Source organism: Rhineura floridana, chromosome 5 (genome assembly GCF_030035675.1).
Source record: "Rhineura floridana isolate rRhiFlo1 chromosome 5, rRhiFlo1.hap2, whole genome shotgun sequence".
Lineage (NCBI taxonomy): Eukaryota > Metazoa > Chordata > Lepidosauria > Squamata > Rhineuridae > Rhineura > Rhineura floridana.
The window spans coordinates 172,417,722-172,437,634 of NC_084484.1; the positions used below are offsets into that span (position 1 = coordinate 172,417,722).

At 44.3% G+C, this 19,913-nt stretch overlaps 1 protein-coding gene across 3 annotated transcripts in view; it reads left to right on the plus strand.

The window, feature by feature from the left end:
* The window catches only part of NOX4 (NADPH oxidase 4), a 144,480-nt gene that overhangs the window by 94,656 nt on the left and 29,911 nt on the right, over window positions 1–19,913 (plus strand). For all 3 annotated transcript variants that reach the window (XM_061628876.1, XM_061628874.1, XM_061628875.1), the window contains one exon: window positions 6,606–6,687. In XM_061628876.1, coding sequence (XP_061484860.1) covers window positions 6,606–6,687 — 82 coding nt within the window. The remainder of the gene's footprint in view (window positions 1–6,605; window positions 6,688–19,913) is intronic.

Below are 19,913 nucleotides of genomic sequence, written 5' to 3' on the forward strand. Positions count from 1 at the left end.
TTTTCTCACTTTTCCAATCTTAAATTCAGTTATCCATATTTACGCACCAGTTTGAGGTGTGTGTGTGTGTGTAAACCTCATGATAATTATTCAGCATTTTAGGGCAAATTTCTCCTAATAAACATAGTTTTGCATGCAGTTTTGATTAACACACATTTCTGCAAGCAATTTCCCCTCATTTTTAATGTTATTTTGAATAATGCTTTCATTTTTTCCTGCATGCTTTCTTCGAATATATGGGTTTTTGTAAACATTGTTTGGTTGGAGAACTGCACTGCAACCTTTGGATATGTGTAGATTTCAAAGGGTAGCTCTGTTTCAGTTTGCATACTGTTTTGGAAATGTGAATTTGATACATTTGCCTTTAGATGAGAACTGAATCAAATTTCTCCCCCATTCCAGCACTGGTGGTTCCCCAAGGCCTTTTTTCCATCCTGGAGATGTCACAGATTGAACCTGGGACTCTCTGCATACTGTCTGCCATTGGGCAATGGTCTCTCACCAATTAGAGAAGATGGAGATGGGGGTGAAGTGGCAAAGATCAGGAAGAGAAAAGGGATCTTGTAGGTCCAAACCTGTGCAAGCACACCTACCACAGGTCCAAACCTATGCAAGCACACCTACCGTTCTTTCCGATGCATTTTTGACTCATTTTGCCTCCTCTGACTTTCAAAACTGTGCCTCGGTTCTGAAACCTTTTGAGCACCGGTAACCAAAAAGCGAGGCTCAATTGTGTATGAAATGTGGCCATTTAGACCTGCTGATGCAATGGCAAGCCTACCCCGTTCATCGGGAACAGGAGAGCAAGACAGAGGAGGGATTTCTTTCAGAGGCTTTGTGGCTTATATGTTCTAACCCTTTAGGAATGCTTTTGTCTCTCCAAGTAGTTTTCTTCCTCCGCTTCTTAAACTAACCTAGGATTGTTTGCAACATCAAGGGGTTTCCGCAGCCCCCTCCTCCTCAGAGGAAGGGAATCACACAGCAGTCCTTTTAACCCTTGAGTGTTACTGAGTCATAAGAAACCTTTGATGTCAAATCAAGGCCACCGACTGAATTCATTCTCTCTCGCACATTTTCTCTCTTTCTCTGGCTGTGTACATACATTCTGGGAAACACTATTAACAAACTACAGTTCCCCGGATTCTGTGGGGGAAGTCATGTACTTTAAATGCATGGTGCATACACAGCCTGCCCCCTCCCCTCACACACATACACACACACACACTCACTCACTCACTTTTGTTGTAAGATGGAGGCAGCAAAGCCCCAGAAATTTATCAACCCCTTTATGGGCTTGGGGAGGAGGGGGGGGGTTGGTGGCTCTCAGCTTGTGAAAATATACGACCTCTCTCCGTGTCATAAGACAGCATGCAAGGTTTTGAGTTCTCCAGAACTCTTCATCAGTCTGGAGTTGCCAAGCTTTTGGGGTATGTGAGCTTGTTTGCAAACCCAGAGAAAATGCTGCAGCATCACACACCTTGCAACCACATATGGGCTGGATACAATAGAAGGGAGAGGGAGGTGTCAGCAGAGGGACCTAAATAAAGCAGACGAATCCAGAGAGAAAAGAAACTGATAATACTTTACTGAGGGAAACTGATCAAGGACAGGGTATAATTTGAGGAGAAATGAACACAGGGCTTTTGTCTTTCTTACAGGGTTCAGGCCTGGTTCATAGCAGGAAAATACCCGACTACTAAACATACAGGGGAAAACTCCCTCAGAACTACCCAGCCAATCAGAGCACAAGTTGCCTCAGCAATGATCATGCCATTCTGACGGGTTGCTAGGCAACACCTCCTCCCCCTTGGGTAGTTGACTAACTGTAAACAGAATTAACCCTTAGGTTACTAACTGAACGATCCTTGCTGTTTTATGTCCAGCAGGAGGGAGGAGAAAGCTGTCTGATAGTGAAATCATGGAGCCTGCAACTGGTTACAGTGGAATGTGGGAGGAAATAGCACATGTTCAAATGAAGCTCTTTTTGGTGCTATGCATATGTCAAGTTGCACCTATGGATGATGAGAAGGAGGGAATTCAGTGTTTGGCACACAAGTGCATAGCCCGGTCTTTGGAAATATTCATCCCAGGTGTTATCCAGATCTGCCTCCATCCTTAAGTGAAGCACACAGATTCCTTGGTAGCTGGACAACAGGAATAAATTGTTAAATTGTTTTTATATTGTTTTAAATTTTAAAATTGTGTTTTAAATTGTTTTTAAAATATGTGTTTTAAATTGTATATTTGTTTTAATGTTTTTGATTGCTGTAAACCGCCCAGAGAGCTTCGGCTCTGGGGCGGTATACAAGTGCAATAAATAAATAAATAATAAAGAGAAACTAGATGTTATACTTAAAAAGCTTGAGTTTAATTTTTGGCTGTGTGCTAGGTAAGAGGGGGGTGCTACTTGTCCCCCCCCCAATACACCTGACAAACGTTGCTCACTGTGTGTGGATGCAAGACAGAGACTTCTCAGGCTGGTGCCCTGGTTATGGAACTCCTTTCAGCAAGGACAGCTGCATCTCGGATGAGTTTGCATTGCTCCCTCAAAACCCAGGCCTATGCTGCATTTATCCAGGCCTATGGTGGATCAGGTTAATTGCTAAAAGTCCATAAAATTATATGGGTTTTTATACTGTTCTATGTAGACGGGTTGTAGTAGCTCAGTGGTAAAGTGTCTGTTCCACGGGCAGAAAGGTTTAGTTCCCATCATCTGCAGGTAGGGCTAAGGGTGACCTCTCCCTAAAATCCTGGAGAGCTGCTGCCGGTCAGTGTTGACAAGTACTGATGTAGATGAGCCAGTGGTCTGACTTCATATAAGGCAGTTTCCTAAGTTCTTTTTGGAAACTGTTTTGCTATCTATTTTACATTTATTTATGAAAGGTAATATATAAATACCTCAAATGAATAAATGATTAAGAGTTTTGGAGAACTTCGACAATACTTATGCTGTGGCAGGTTGGTTGGGCTAAGAAAGGTTTTTGGAACTTTTCTTATGAGCCAGCACAACTACTTTTACTTGTTTGCGTAACCTCAATCTGGTTATTCACAATCCCCATCACTTTATAGTGTTAAGTAACCAAAGAAATTTTTTGAGATGTCTGGCTTTAAAAAAAAATAATTAAGTCACTTGAGGAAATGTGATTTTAAAATGTGAGTTGACCATAATTTCAGGAGGAGCTGGAGGGTTTAAAATTTAATTTTACTGTCTTCGACCGGTTTAAGGAAGCTCAGCAGTTTTAAAAGGCACTTTTATGACGTTATTGCTGAGTCAGAGCTTGGAAAAGTTACTTTTTTGAACTACAACTCCCTGCAGCCCAGTCTAATTAAATCTGTTGTGCTAGGGCAACAGAGAACTTTAACTCACTTTAATTGTGCAAACCTAAATTTACTGTATGCACTTCAATCCCTCCCCCCAAATAATGACAATCTGGAGGCATCCTAACATGGAAGACACAAGATTTAGCCATGTGGCATGGAAATCCAACAGTCTCATACTTGCAATGGAGGATCACACATTATGCATCTGATAAAGTGGACTGTAGTCCATGAAAGCTTATGCCACAATAAATTTGTTTTAACTGATTTCAGTATTGTAATTTTTCATTGTAATCCTCCCTGGGACCTTACAGTGAAGGGTGGGTAAGACATCGAATCAATCAATCAATCAATCAGGCAGGCAGGCAGTGTTTTGGACTAGAACTCCCATCATCCACATCGAGAACATCTGGACAGCATTAGTTTGACAAAGGCTACCTTAATGTAATAACTTCAGGGCTAGTCAAAACTTTACAATGATTTAGTGGCATTTTGATTCTAATACAGTAGGGCCCCACTCATACGGCAGGTTATGTTCCGGAGCCCCGCTGAAAAGTGAAAACTGCTGTAAAGTGGAACCCATTGAATAAAATGGAGCACAATGCAGAAAACCGCCGTAAAAGCGGAACAAGCACCATATGAGTGGGGCTTTAGTCTAATTGCATCTAATTGAGACCGCTGTATTAGTGAATCGCTGTAAAGCGAATCGCTGTAAAGCGGAGGCCTACTGTAATGGTATTATTATAAGACAACCAGGCTTGACTATTGCTTTCTGCTTCTCTGTCACTGCCACCACTTGACTGTACTTTCTCACTGTCAGAGATTGAGAGCCAGTGTGGTGTAGTGGTTAAGGTGTTGGATTACAACCTGGGAGACCAGGGTTCGAATCCCCACACAGCCATGAAGCTCATTGGGTGACCTTGGGCCAGTCACTGCCTCTCAGCCTCAGAGGAAGGCAATGATACCACTTATCATGAAAACCCTATTCACAGGGTCGCCATAAGTCGGAATTGACTTGAAGGCAGTCCATTTCCATTTTCAATAATGGTATTACCCAACTGTAGATTTTTTTCTTATGGACCAACAAATGTCTTTAAAGTACACACACACACACACACACACACTTTGTCTGGCATGTTTTTGAACTACAACATTCTGTTTTGACTAGCTGGTGCTGGGATTTCTTTTTAATCTAAGCTGCTGTTGATGAAACTACACAGCACATTTTGCAATAGATTGCTAATTATATTGCCATTTGTCCTTGTCAAATAAAAAATGCAAAAAATAAAATAAAAATCTTGATTATTTTACAAATGTGGCTAAGTGCAGAAACTCAAAGAAAGCAACTCAGCATCACTGTGCCATAGTTCAAGTGAAGATGGTATATAGCTATGTTCCTGAAAGGTTTTGAAAATGCTTGAAGTTCTCAGGGAAAAGAAGAACATACCAAAGACAGCAATGAGCTGAAATCTGCATTTTGGGTTTGCTTTCCCCCACAAACTGCCCTATTTTATTTTATTTTTTCCTGCTCAGTGTCCTTTCAAAATTCTCCTTTATTTTCATCCGTGGTCTGGAGTGTGTACTCTTGTTTGGTGTCCTACATAGTGATGTAATACTATTCCACGAACTGTGCAGTTTCTGTTTTGCTGTGCATTTCATTAGATGAAGCATGGAGCTGCGTTGACATCATATGCTATTATCTAGTAATGATATCTAATGTGTTTTTGAGGAAATTGTTTTGTCTGTTTACTATTATATGGACACCTCTTAAGATATTGTAATCAAATTTTGCATGATGGTACCTGAGATGAAGGAGAAGGTTTTTTCTGTGTTTGGATACAGTTGGATGCCATTGCACAATTGAATCAAGATGGCAGACTGAACCTTTCAAAACTGCAGTGATTTTAGCTGCTGATCCCAAACTTGATTTTTTTTTGCTTCTTAGAATTTCCAAGTAAAACCGGATACGAGGCTGCTATATGTTAGAAATCTGTTTGCTGTGTTGCATTGGATTGGCTCTCATTTTTGAGTCTCATTTTGCATGACCTGGTAAAGGCAGCAATAAAGTGGGCCAATAGCTCAGGCTTTCAAGAAGCCCATTAAGTAGGTCTATAGATCTTCAATAAAGTCACTGCATGATCTTTGGATTGAGCATTAAATACTAGTGATGTACTGAAAACTCCTGCATTTTTCCAATTATTCTCTCTCAATTAATGAGAAAAATTGTTTTCAAAAATTATCAAATGGGAGAGAAAATTTCGGTTAAATTCTCATGGTTGGGAAGTGGTTTTGTTTTGTTTTTTGGTCATGCTCACTTTTGAGGTGGCTGAGGGGCATTTGTGAGTGGCCTTTATTTCATTCTACAAATCATCTCACCAGTGTTCTGCACTTTGCAGCCTTCCTGGGTGCCCGGCACTTAAGTTAAAGCCCAGGGGAAGACATTATGAGGTTTCTCTTCTCATGGGGCTTTTTCAGACCAGGAAGTGTGGTCAGCTGGGAAGGCTGCAGAATGCTAGAGAAATATTTACTGGAAAGAAAAGACTCATACTCCCCCTTCAGCCACCACACAGCAATAAATTCAATTTCACCCACTGAAATTCTAAGGAAAGTGCCCTGAGAATGAGGCAGAAAAATGGAGGAAAAGAAAACTCTGGAGAGGACAGATTTCAGCACACCACTATTAGACACCCCTGAGTACTTCTGTGGATTGGATTGAAACCCAGTCAGGAGAAGACTTCTCAGCTTATTCCTATTTTAAAGGACTTTACTCAGGAAAACTGCTGCTGTCTTCTCAGAGGGGACCTTTTTTCCCCAAGGATCCCTGAAAGGGATGGACTTTTATCCTTCAGAAGCAATTTTTAAGGAATAGCCTTGGAATACAATATTGTCTCCATCCATTTGCATGTGAGGACTGATTTTTAATCCCGCACCCAGGAAAAATGAGCCAGTTTGGAAATTTAGTTGAGCTATTTCTCCCCCCCCCTTTCAGTTAGCTTATTTCCTTTCCAAGGCAAACTAACATGAGCAATGGTTCGTAGCTGAGAGATAGTGACTGGTCCATGGTTTACCCAGTGCTCTTTGTGGCAGAGTGGAGATTTGAACTCGGATCTCCCCAGTCCTAGTAAAACATTTTAAGCACTATGCCACACCAACTCACTAAGGTATATCGTCTCCTACTGGTGCAGAGATGGTGTGAATGTGATGCATGCTAAAGCAGATCTGACCTTCAGCAACAAAATATTACAATATTACATTGTTGTTATATTTTTATTATTATTATTGGACAGAGAGGTTTCGGGATATGCTGTTTCTACATTCCTCTTGGGATGCTGAGATGCTGCCAGTCTTCCAGCAAAGGCATTATCCTAAGTAAGTAAACATCACTTTCTCCTTGTGAAGTATTACACAACAACAACAACAACAAAGTTTCCTCCTATTATTTTCCATGGGGCTAATGAGAGGGGAATCTGCACTTCCAGATTGCTGGATAAGCCTCGATGGATCAGTGTTTGGACAGCATCTTGCTTTGCTTGATGCCATGCATCAGCATAGGAAGGTGTCTTGTTAGGCTAATCCCTTCACTCCTAATGACAGGCAGACGCATCTGGGTTTTTTAACAAGGCATCCAAACGAGCCAGGTAGGTGCCAAGCACGCACACACACCTACCACAACCATTAAAGCGTGCAAGCAGCTTGTATTAGGAGCCCTGCTTTGCAGTAACCAAGCCGTAAACAGGTTCCTTTCAATGATAGTTCGCTGTTAGAGGGAAAAGATGAGAATGGAAGACAGAGATAGATAAGAGTGCATCCCCAATTAGACCACTTCTGTCAGGAAGGGATGCCACATTTATTATTGGTGTTGGTCTGCGACCTGGGAGACCAGGATTTGAATCCCCACACAGCCATGAAGCTCACTGGGTGACCTTGGACCAGTCACTGCCTCTCAGCCTCAGAGAGAGGCAATGGCAAACCCCCTCTGAATACCGCTTACCATGAAAACCCTATTCACAGGGTCGCCATAAGTCGGAATCGACTTGAAGGCAGTCCATTTCATTTTTTCAACATGTCCATTATTATGAAGGTATGTGTTTCTGTGCTGGCTTGTGTGTTGCAACACCTTGGGATTTTCCTATAATGTTAATCAGTGCAGAAATAATATCTGTTGGCAGCACTCTGTCCATGATGGAGGAGAGGATTTGACCTCAGCACGGCAGTATCCCTAAGAGGAGTAGTTTTACTTTTCTCCATAGGAGCAAGTGGCAACAATTTACCTGTATAGGAGAATGTAGTGCAATACACCCCACTGGGGATGTGGGCTAAATCTGCTCCTTACCTCTGGTGGCCTGTAGCCATTGAGAATGAGGCTTCCTTTTACCTGTGTAATCCCGCTTCTTCATTGGCGTAACCCCATTCCAGGTTCTGAACTTGGTCATGCTAAAGAATGATGAAGGCTTGAGACTGGGCTATATCTCTACCTATCCTGTATTTGAATTCCAGTTTATTTCTCTGAGTGCTATTACTTATGTAGCTAAAATGGCAACAGCCATGCACAAGAGGAGGTATCAGCAGACACTGGGTAACAGAATTCAGATTTTCTTCTAGATACACTTGGTGTATAACTTATATCTATATCTGTAGGTATCTGTAGCTATGGATGTTGCTATATCAGAGGTTATCAACCTTTTGAGGCCAGTAGGCCCATTTGGTCACAATATGGCTGCCATGAAGATCATAGAATAGTAGAGTCGGAAGGGCCCTGTAAGGCCATTGAGTCCAACCCCTTGCTCAGTGCAGGAAACCAAGTTACTCCATACCCAACAGGTGGCTGTCCAGCTGCCTGTTGAAGGCCTCCAGTGTTGGAAAGCCCACCACCTCCCTAGGTCACTGGTTCCATTTTCGTATCGCTCATTAGGAAGCTTTTCCTGATGTCCAGCCAAAATCTGGCTTCCTGTAACTTGAGCTCATTATTCCATGTCCTGCACTCTGGGATGATCAAGAAGAGATCCCGGCCCTCCTCTGTTTGGCAACCTTTCAAGTACTTGAAGGGTGCTATCATATCTCCTCTCAGTCTTCCCTTCTGAAGGCTAAACATGCCCACTTCTTTCAGTCTCTTTGCTTCCAGTCTCCTGATCATTCTTGTTGCCCTCCTCTGAACCTGTTCCAGTTTGCCTGCATCCTTCTTAAAGTGTGGTGTCCATAATGGACATTACGTTATATTATATTACATTAGATGTGGCATAATACAAAATGGCGGTCACATCTAAAAGAGCAGGAAAAGAGGCAGGACAACGAAATGGTGCGGGCATGCCCCCCTCCCTCAGTGGAGAAAAAGGCATGTGCATCAAGCACCGCACTGCACTCTTGTCACAGAGGGAAGCTCTTTGTATCTCTCCTCTGTTTGGAACAGGTGCGGATGAGGGTGCCTGCTCCTGGCATCCAATGATATGTGGCCTTGTTTATGGGTGTGTTTTCAATGTAGGAGAGGTTGAGCTGATGCAAACAGGAACTGAGCAAGAACAGCAAAGAGCCTCTCATGCATCTTATGTAATATATTTACTCAAATAATTCTGGCTTCAATTCTGTGCACACTCAAGAGGATGTCCTATTGAACCAAGTAAGTGCACATAGGATGGCTCTGCTCATCTGATATTGTTGTTACTGTTGTTCGTAGTAGGTATCATCATCATCTGTAGGACTTCATACAGCATGCTTCATCCGACCTTATTGCATTCATCCTCACAACAACCTTTTTATTGTTCCTATTTTGCTTTTCTTCTTTTTTCCCATCTTAGGTTTAGTTAAACCACATTAAGGATGATTTTTAAAAAAAGCACCTATAAACAAAAAAAGGAAAGCTCAAAGGGAAAGCAGCAGGGCATTTTTGCTACAGATTTGAAATGAATCAGTGCAATGGAAAGATGCAAGAAGCTTGTTCCAGATGGCACACAATGAAGGAGAGACGGTTCTCAAAACACCAGGCAGGGCCAGATTGCACGGAGGATCAGGGACTAGGGAGGCTAGGATGTACAAAAGACAGTGGGATTGGGCAAAAGGGAAGGAATATTTCATTAAAAGAATGGGACTGCCAACAATGGCTTCAGAATCCAACAGGGTGACTGTTTTTAGCTGGTTTCAGAAGCAAAGATGGAAAAGGCAGAGCTGTCAGCTCCAAGAAGGAAACTCTGACAGTATTCTAAAGTGAAATGGTTTCCTCGTTCATTCAAACCCAGAGGCCACGTACTTTAGAGTTTGAATAAAACTGGATTATATCTTGGGTTGTGGCCTGGAACAATGGACAAGAAAGTTAACAACAACAACAACAACAACTTATATTATATTAATACATAACATAAAATACGTAGCAATAGAAATGCATATGAATACAAATAAGAAGAAGTGCAGAAATATAAAATGGTCAAGCAGTGGCCTGGTCAGAATGGCCAGGTTCAGAAATTTAGCCAAGGAAGTTAAACATAATTTAGGATTAGGATTATTTATTTATTTATTTATTACATTTATATACCGCCCCATAGCCAAAGCTCTCTGGGTGGTTTACAGCAATTAAAAACATTAAAAACAAATATACAAATTTAAAAACACATGTTTTAAAAAAACAATTTAAAAACACATGCTAAAATGCCTGGGAGAAGAGGAAAATTGTAAAGATTATAGCGCAGTGGTAGAACATCTGCCTTGTATACAAAAGATCCTTGGTTCAATCCCTGGTGTCTCCAGGTAGGGCTGGAAAAAGCTCTTGCCTGAAATGCCCGAAAGCCACTGCCAGTCAGAGTAGACAATACCAGGTATCTGGAGCAGTGATATAAGGCAACTCCTATGTTCCTGTGGTTCTAGGATTTGACTGGAGTGTTAAATCCTGTGTTTGAATATTTTGAGAAAATAATAATTCTACAGATTAGAAAGACGAACATGAAAATGGATTTATTTAGGATCACAGGAAGCTGCCTTATGCTGAGTCAGACCATTGGTCCATCTAGCTCAGTATTGTCTACACTGGCTGGCAGCAGCCCTCCAGAGTTTCAGGCAGGAGTCTATCCCAGCCCTATCTGGAGATGTCGGGGATTGATCTTAGGACCTTCTGCATTCAAGGCAGATGCTCTGCCACTGAGCTATGGCCCTTCCTCATCCATTCATTCATTTTTGCTTTGGATGGGTGTGGGTGGTGGAGATAAACTGCATCTTCATCCCATGGCTTTTGTTGGTGACTGATAATGCAGTGGTAGCACTGGGAGGTGTTCTTAAACAGGACTATACAATAAAATTGAAACACAGAATCAGGACTGATAAAATAGTGATCCGTTTCAAAGTAGCCGTCCGCACAACAACCCCCTGCGCTGCAAATCTTTGTGCCAGACCCCAGCATCATCTGCCTGACTGCTTTTATACCCTTGCTGGAGATATACTTAAAACTATGGAATTCTATACCACACGCCGAAGCGGCGGCTACCAACTTGGAAAGTATAAAAGGAGATCAGACAAATTCATGGAGGAGAGGGTTACCAATGGCTACCAGTCATGACAGCTATATTCCTTCCAGTACCAGGGGCAGTGTGACTCTGAACACTAGTTGCTGGGGATCGTGAGTGTAAGAGCCGTTTTATACTCATGTCCTGCTGGCTTTTGATTGGGTACCATCAGAGCAGGACACTGGACTACACGGACCTTTGGTCTGATCCAGCAGGAATCTGCTTATGTTCTTAAGGAGGCCCATACAATAAACATGAAAGGCTGAATAAGGACTGATAAATATGGTGATCCATTGCACATTGTGAGCCTCCCCCCACAACTCCCATTCCTACTGTGCAGATCTTTTTTTTCCAGACCCACCACACCTTCCCTTCCCACTTGCCTGACAGAAAGATCCCACTGGAGTCCTTACCGAGAAACTTCCATTTTACTCTGTCCCTGTCCCCGGTACCTTGAACAGTCCAATGTCTGCATTTGTGGTAATAAGGACCCTGGGAAATGGACTGGCTCGGAATGTCCAGCTCATAAGGTGCAACTGCAGTACCATCTGAGCAACCTTTCCCTGCAAGATTGTTCTCTAGCTTGGAATGCAAACTGAGGGCTTTCCTTCCCCGCCCACCTCCACCCCCAGCAGACTGAATGCTGCAACAGCACCATCCCACACACCAGGGACCCAATGAAATGTTGTTTTAGTAGGCATATCAGGTACCCTGGAAACTATGGGTTGTATTCAGTGTAGCGCTACGGTAATCATTCTGTCAGTGCAAGGATTTCTCCTTGGGTGACGGAGTGATTCCCCCTCTCCTCCCCTTGCGCACCTTTGTGGGGTTTCCCCCAAGCCCAGATTTCTGGATGGTACACGCAGGGCGGGGGAGGAGAAGGCAGGGAAACCCTCTTGCGCTAGTGCAAACTCTAGCGCCAGCAGAAAAAGTGGTTGTGCCTGGGATGGTGCTGATCATGCTCACGAGCTCTCAGGTGTGTAATTTCCAGAATGTCTGAGATCCTGATTAATGATTTATGTGCCCTGGAAAACTGTCTTCCCCACACACACACTCCCTAGCAACTTGAGCACTGTCGTGTCAATGTCCTGAGCACCAGAGGGACATTTCGCAGGGTCCCTTGTTCTTGAAGTGCTGCCATAGAATAAGAGAGTTCAGACTTTGCTCAGTGTAGGAACTAAAGCATCCCCAGCTGATATTTATTTATTTATTTAATTTTATCCCGCCCTTCCTCCCAGCAGGAGCCCATCCAGCCTCTCCTTGAAGACCTCCAGAGAGGGAGTACCATTGTCTAACTACTCTTACCATCAAGAGAGTTCCTCTGATGTTCAACCAAAATCAGCAGTGGCTGGTGGCATCATGTCAGTGGGGCAGTGGAACCCGCTCTGGGTTTTAGTCTAAAACCCAGAGCAGATTCCACTGCCCCACTGACATGGAGCCATCAGCAGCCACTGACCAAAACCTACCCTTCTTTAACTGAAGCCCATTAGCTTTGGTTCTGCCCTCTGAGGCAGCAGAAAACCAATCTTCTCTATGGCAGTCCTCCAAGTTTTTGAAGAATGCTGCCACGTCCACGCCAGAGCTTGGAAAAGTTACTTTTTTAAACTACAGCTCCCATCAGCCCCAGCTAGCATGGCCACTGGATTGGGCTGATGGGAGTTGTAGTTCAAAAAAGTAACTTTTCCAAGCTCTGGTCCACGCACAGTATCCTCTCCTTGCAGTGTTCAAGGCACCAGAGAAGGAGGGAGGGTTTCAGTTCCAAGCTAGAAAGGAACATTGTTTGAAAAGGCTGCTCAGTTTGTAATGCAGCCAAGCATTGCAAGCTGAACAAGTTTGTATTTCAAGCCAGGTAATTACAAACCTCAGTGATACCTTTAAGATGATGTGAAATATGACTGGTGGCCTGCGTAACATTTCCATGGTGAAAGTTAATAGATGTTGAATTTTCCCAGTAGATTTGCACGTGTTGATCTGTTTTTGTAAATGGGCCAACATGTAGGAAACGAAAAATCTTGGGGATTTTGGAATTGCGCAGAGTGGTAAGCGGCGGTAACGCAGCCGAAAGCTCTGCTCATGGCCGGAGTTCGATTCCAATGGAAGGAGGAAGTCGAATCTCCAGTAAAAGGGGTCGAGGTCCACTCAGCCTTCCATCCATCCGTGGTTGGTAAAATGAGTACCCAGCATATGCTGGGGGGTAAAGAAAGGCCGGGGAAGGAACTGGCAATCCCACCCCATATATACGGTCTGCCTAGTAAACATCGCAAGACGTCACCCTAAGAGTTGGAAACGACTCACACTACAAGTCCGGGGGCACCTTTACCTTTAGGGTTTGCCTACGAAACTGGAAAAGCAAAGAAAGCCTTGACTTACTTTTGTGACTTTAAATGCAATTGGATATGTATAGAAATCTGCAGATCCTTTGTTAAAGGCACAACAGCGGGGGCCAATTTAAAAGTTGGCAACCCTACAGCAGTTTTGTAAATGGGCCAATATGTGTTCATAGGCAACGTAAACAATTAATGGTTCAATATAGATCAAACCTAGACACACTGTTGATGATACAGAAACCATTGTTGATGGTTGATGATATTGAACCATTCATAAGACCAATTCAGTATGTTCAAACTCACTGAAAACATCACGACGCATCAACATGATGTAGGAGAGTAATCCCCTGCGAATGCACTCTCCTTCCATGTATTCAGAAATTGCTTGGCCCACTTTGCAAAAATGTCACCGTGGAATTTTTTGTTGTTTTTTTAAGAAGAAAAAGCAACTGGCGAATTTTGGGGCCGTGCCAGCCTCCAAATCTATCCCAATATGTGGGTGTGTATCTCCTGTTTTGTTTTGTTTTACTGCATAATTGCATGCAAGGAATAGTTTCTTCTTCGGGTCATGTGTCTCCTGGCAGCTAATGGTTAGATCTGCTGAACATTTTCAACTCCTTGTTCATTTCTGCAGAATCAGTGGGTGCTCTCCCTCTATGGAAACCACAAACTCTTTGAACTTTAATCTCATGCTGCTTAGATTATTGAGCTGTAGCGCTCTTTGAAATGAGAATGGCCCCTCGTTACAGCTCAGCAATGGGATTGGCTGAAATGCTGCTCTTCCTTGATGAGAATGAATGGCTGTTTTTTTTGGGGGGGGGGCTTTCCATGTGGTTTGCTTCCCTTTTTGTTCTGTTTTGTTTCCCCACATAGGGGAAATCAGCCACATTCTGGCAGCTAATTAAAAGAGAAGTCTTTACATATGTTATTCTAAGCCATTGACTGCCATTTTTAATATAATTAATCTTCTGCAAAAATTGTTTGCTCATTACAAGAAATGAGGCATCGGCCTCAGAGCTGATTAGCAAACAAGTGGAGGGCCAGATATGCTGATTTCTCTTAGGAAATTCAGCAGCAGTCAAACACACTTAATGCTCGCATTGAGAAAGTTATGAAACACAAGAGTTTGGGTTAAAAATTAGGGCTGAGCTGAAAGTTCTCCTCAGAACCGTTTCGGCTCAAAACTGGGAAGCTGGAAAGAGAAGATTGTGAGAGTCAGCTACCCTTTTTGTGGGCCTGAAGGCAGTGGTGGTGCTCCCAGCGGTTGGCCACCATCCCCCTGCCCCAGGCTCATGAGTAAGAAAAGGAGGCCTTGCCTTTACTCTGATTGGCTTCATGATGAAACCAAATGATGAGGTGGTGATGAGGGGAATGGGGTATTTAACCCTTTAGCCCTGCACATTGCCCTGATCTAAAGCAGGAAAGTAAGCCCCATGAGGAAAGACTGAAAGAACTGGGCATGCTTAGCCTTGAGAAGAGAAGACTGAGGGGAGATCTGACAGCACTCCTCAAGTACTTGAAAGGTTGTCACACAGAGGAGGGCCAGGACCTCTTCTCAATTGTCCCAGAGTGCAGGACCCAGAATAATGGGCTCAAGTTACAGGAAGCCAGATTTTGGCTGAACATCACGAAAAGCTTCCTAACTGTTAGAGAGGTATGACAATGGAACCAATGACCTAGGGAGATGGTGGGCTCTCCAACACTGGAGGCCTTCAAGAGGCAGCTGGACAGCCACCTGTAGGGGATGCCTTAAGTTGAATTCATCCATTGAGCAGGGGGTTGGACTTGATGGCCTTATAGGCCCCTTCCAACCCTACTATGATTCTATGAAATGCCTCCCCCCCCCTGCTGATATTAGACCCATCATGCTATTACAGGTATGATGCATGTACCTACATTTTTCTTCTTCCAGTACTGAAAAAGCTTCAAACCAGAGCTATCACTAGAAGCTAAAATGATGAAACTGAGGTTACCATACTTTGGGCACATAATGAGAAGACATGATTCATTAGGAAAAATAATAATGCTGGGGAAAACAGAAGGGAATAGAAAAAGAGGAAGGCCAAACAAGAGATGGATTAATTCCATAAAGGAAGCCACAGACCTGAACTTACAAGATCTGAACAGGGTGGTCCATGACAGATGCTCTTGGAGGTCACTGATTCATAGGGTCGCCATAAGTCGTGATCGACTTGAAGGCACATAACAACAACAACAACAGAGACTTAGATAGGGATATGGTGCAGGAAGAAAGGCTTAAACATGACTTACCCCAGTGTCATTGTTCCCATCCAAATCAAAACTCTCTTTTGAATGCTTTAATGAAAGAAGAAAAAGGGAGATCTGATCATAGCCATTCTGTGATTCCCCACCATTCATCAGGGTACCTTTGCAGCAGTTTGGGAACATTCCAGTGAGGGTGAAGAGAGAGAGAGAAAGGTGAAAACAGTTTCAACATGTATCTGCCATCCTGAAAACTAATGTGTTTTTTGGACAGCCACTGTGTGTTCAAATCCCTGTCACCGCACTTAAAACATCACATTTTGGACTACCAAAGCCGAACGAGTGACCAGCTCAAGTGCTCTCTCCTCCCGTCTCCTTTCCCCTCCACCTCTTGCACCCACAGCTGCAGAGGAGATATCCTGGACTGCTAACATTGCCGTTTCTCTGTAACACACACGGGGAAAACGCTGGTTTCTGCGCTGCCAACAAACCAGGATTGCAAACCAAGAATATGAACCGTGGTTTGCAATCATGGATTGTAAGGAGTGCTTCAACCCGCTCCATGGTTTAAATGTGATGAGGAAACTGTGGTTTGAGCAAGCCAAGAAGTCTCCTGTGCAGCTGAGCAGCTGAGAGGAGGAGATCAGCGGCGTCACTAGCGGGAGTGCAGGGGGGTGCGGACCTCCGGTGCACGCCCTCCCAGGGGCATGGACGAGGTGGCTGGGCTTGCGTGCACGTGAGTGCACACTCGAGGCCAGCCACCCCGTCCATTCCCCTGGGAGGGCGCGCACCGGAGGGGCACCCAGATGGAGAAGGCCTGGGAACGCCGGCGCGCCTCCCTCTCCCTGCCAACGCTGCTCCCGGTCTCGCCTACCCACCCGCCTCCGAGGAAGAGTTGGAGCAGCCTTGCCGGGCAACGGCGTGGAGTGGGGCGGCTCTGGGTGTCACCTCCCTCATGGTGACACCCGGGTGCGGGCCGCACCCTCCACACCCCGGTAGTGATGCCCCTGGAGGAGATAAGGGAAAGAGGGCATCCACAAGCTCCGCATGTCAACAAACCACAGTTTGAACCCAGCCAGAATATCCTTAGGAGTGAAAGCTCTTTGTTCACATTCCAAGTGAGAGTGCTCTTCCCCTGTATCAAACTGCATGTACACCATGCATGTAAAGTACATGGCTTCCCCCAAAGAATCCTGGGAACCCTTCACAGAGCTATAATTGCCAGCACCCTTTACAAATTACAGTTGCCAGACTCTTTGGGGGTAGGCATGTGCTTTAACTGTATAGACTTGTATCCAGTGCTAGTTCTATTCAAAGTAGAGCCATTGAAGTTAATGGACATGACTAACTTAGGTTCATTAATTTCAATGGGTCTACTCTGAGTAGAATACAGCCCATGGCATGTGCAGAGCCTCAGTGTTGGTGAATCCAGTACTTCTGGTAATTGCAACTGAAAGGCTAACTATGAGAAGAGTCACTCCCCAGAGTTTACTGTGAATATGAATCCCCACCCTTGGGTGGGTGAGTGGGTGGGTGTGTTTCTTCTGTTCAAGTTTGGGAACTTGGTAGCAGACTGGTAAAATTACCAGACTGGAGAAGGAGGCAAGAATTTAGGCTTGACACTATGCCATAAGAACATAAGAAAGGGCTGCCGGATCAGGCCAGTGGCCCATCTAGTCTAGCCAGAGCTTGGAAAAGTTACTTTTTTGAACTACAACTCCCATCAACCCAATCCAGTGGCCATGCTAGCTGGGGCTGATGGGAGTTGTAGTTTAAAAAAGTAACTTTCCCAAGCTCTGAGTCTAGCATCCTGTTCTCACGGTGGACAACCAGATGTGTCTTCGGGGAAGCCTGCAAGCAGGATCTGAGTGCAACAGCACTCTCCCTGCAAATTCGGGCAGCTGGTTTTCAGAAGCATCCTGCCTCTGACTATAGTGGCAGAGCACAGCCATCAAGGCTAATTGCTGTCGATAGCCTGGTTTTAACCTATAAAGCCTTACATGGCACAGGCCCACAATACATGATGAAACGTCTCTCCCGATATGAACCTACCCGTACACTGCGCTCAACAGCGAAGGCCCTCCTCCGGGTGCCTACTTATAGAGACGCCCGGAAAGCGATTACAAGAAAGAGGGCCTTCTCAGTGGTGGCCCCCGAACTTTGGAACACCCTTCCTGACGAGGTTCGCCTGGCCCCTACACTACTATCCTTTCGGCGCCAGGTGAAAACCTTCCTCTTTGCCCAGGCATTTTAACATGTTAATATTTTTTTAACATTTTTAAAATTTTAGTATTTTGTACTTAATGTTCTAACAGACAGTTAAATTGTAATCTGATGACCAGGTTGTTTTAAATTGTATTTGCTGTGTTTTTACTGGATGTGCACTGCCCAGAGAGCTTGCTATGGGCGGTATAGAAATTGAATCAAATAAATAAATAAATAATCCAGCCGCAAAAAGTGCCGCCAAACTGATGATGGGCAATCTCCCCACCAGCCCTGCCTCCCACCTCATTGGCTTGGAAGTAAGCCATGATGGGTAGCTTTGGCTTATTTCTGGGCCAAGCTGAATTCACCCCCCCTCCTTCCTCCACCATATCCCTCCCTTCCCTCTCGCCTCATCCAATGGGCTGCAGTGTGCAGGGAGATCTAAAGAACATGGGAGGTTCCCCTCTCGCCCCAACAACTACTGACGTAAAGCAGGAAAGCAGTGCACCACACCTGGCTGAAAGAGCCCCTGGGAAATGTAAGGTTCCCAAGGGCTACTGCAGTGCAAGGTATAAGAGAGCAGGGGGGTGGAGGAGAGACCTCCACCCCTCCTTCTTTCACCTTACAGCTCCCAGTCACCACCACTCCGTCCTGGAAAGTGAGATGGAAAGCAAAGGGGGAATAATGTGCTGGATGAGCCATGATGGCCGTGTTCACTGTCAGAGGCAATATCAGTTGCTGGAGATGACAAGCGGGGAGAGTGTTGATGCGCTCAGGCCATGCTTGTGGGTTTCCCATCGGCAGCTGATAGGCCACTGGGAGAACAATATTCTGGACTGGATAGGCCTTTGGCCTGATCTAGCAGGCTTCTTCTTCTTGAGTGGGGGATAGGTAGGTATTAGCTTGTGGATAGGCCAGGTGGGGAGAGGGTAGAAGGGGGGGGACTCGGATTAAAATCTGTGCCGAGGAAGAATTAAGCCATGATAATGCTGAATTGAATCTGTTGTCTTGGTGACACATACAGTAACCGCACAGTGCCCCGCTGCCTGTACCACTCAGGACAACTGTGCTGCAGATTGGACACCCACGCCTTTATGTAGAACATCTACCTTTTAAAGTGTAAGGATCCATAACTTATGCACAACAGCAATTGCATAAATCCGGAATGGGGAACCATGTCAACATCACTGGATCCCCTAACCCTGAGAACCGGCTCTTACATGGCAAACGGCATATACCAGCTTAACCAGGGCTAAAACCAACCCTGCAAGGTAGAACACTGCCACCATTCTTTCTGTCCACCAGTTTGGGCGAGGAGACTCCCAAATCTTAAATTACGTGGACATCGCTGGGATTCCAAGGAAGCAAAGACTGAACTCCTGCTTCCTGGAGCCCCAGACAAACAGGTTACTCAGTAGCAGTTAGCCAAAGAGGCCAAGATGCTGGATTTAGTACCAAGGCTAACCTGAAAGAACACACTCATAAATGAGAAGTAACTTTATTAAAAATATAAGTGAATAAAAAATAGCAGCATCAAAGAATGTTGCTGGACTACGACTCCCATCTTTCTTTGCCATTGGCCATGCTGGCTAGGGCTGATGGGAGTTGTAGTCTAAAATATCTGGCGGTCCTAGGTTCATCGTGGTCTTTAGATACTAGAGAGGAGACCCGGTTCCTTCATTTCTCGCTTTCTCTATCATTCATCAGGAATAACTTTGCAGAAGTTCATGCAAGTTCCAGTGGGGCAGTGCAACCAGGGAGAAGAGAGTGAGAGAGTTTTTAGCATGGTGGAAGCAGTTTCGACACACATTTGCAATCCTGAAAAATAATGTTTTCTTAGGACAGTCAAAGTATGTTCAAATTGCTTCTACTACAAATAAAATGTGACATTGGTCTTCAAACCTAAAACCACTTGCTTTTTCTTCCTTTCCCTGTCTTTGCTAACTTTTTTTTATGAGCAAAGAACACAGATTGGAAACCAGATCTGACATGACTCAATATCCTTTCTCATTTATAAGATAGCTGCCATTTAAAAAAACAACCCAAAAACCCAAGTGCTCTAAATAGACTGTGAGCGATCGGAAAGTGTTGACATCAGCTGTAAAAAAAATTGGTTTTGAAAAGGAGATGGAGATGTTCATTTGTTAAGCTGTCAGACCCTGACACTCAGCGATTTGCAGAGAGGTGCCAGTTTAGTACTGAACTCAGGGGTGTCTTGTTCTCATTTTAACACTACCCCTGTATGGCACACTGCCTATAGTCGAGCGTGTGTATGTTCTGTATACCCCACACACTGATGTGAGTTTCAGCACAATATTTCCAGCTGAACAAGATCTATCCTATAGGCAATTCCTTG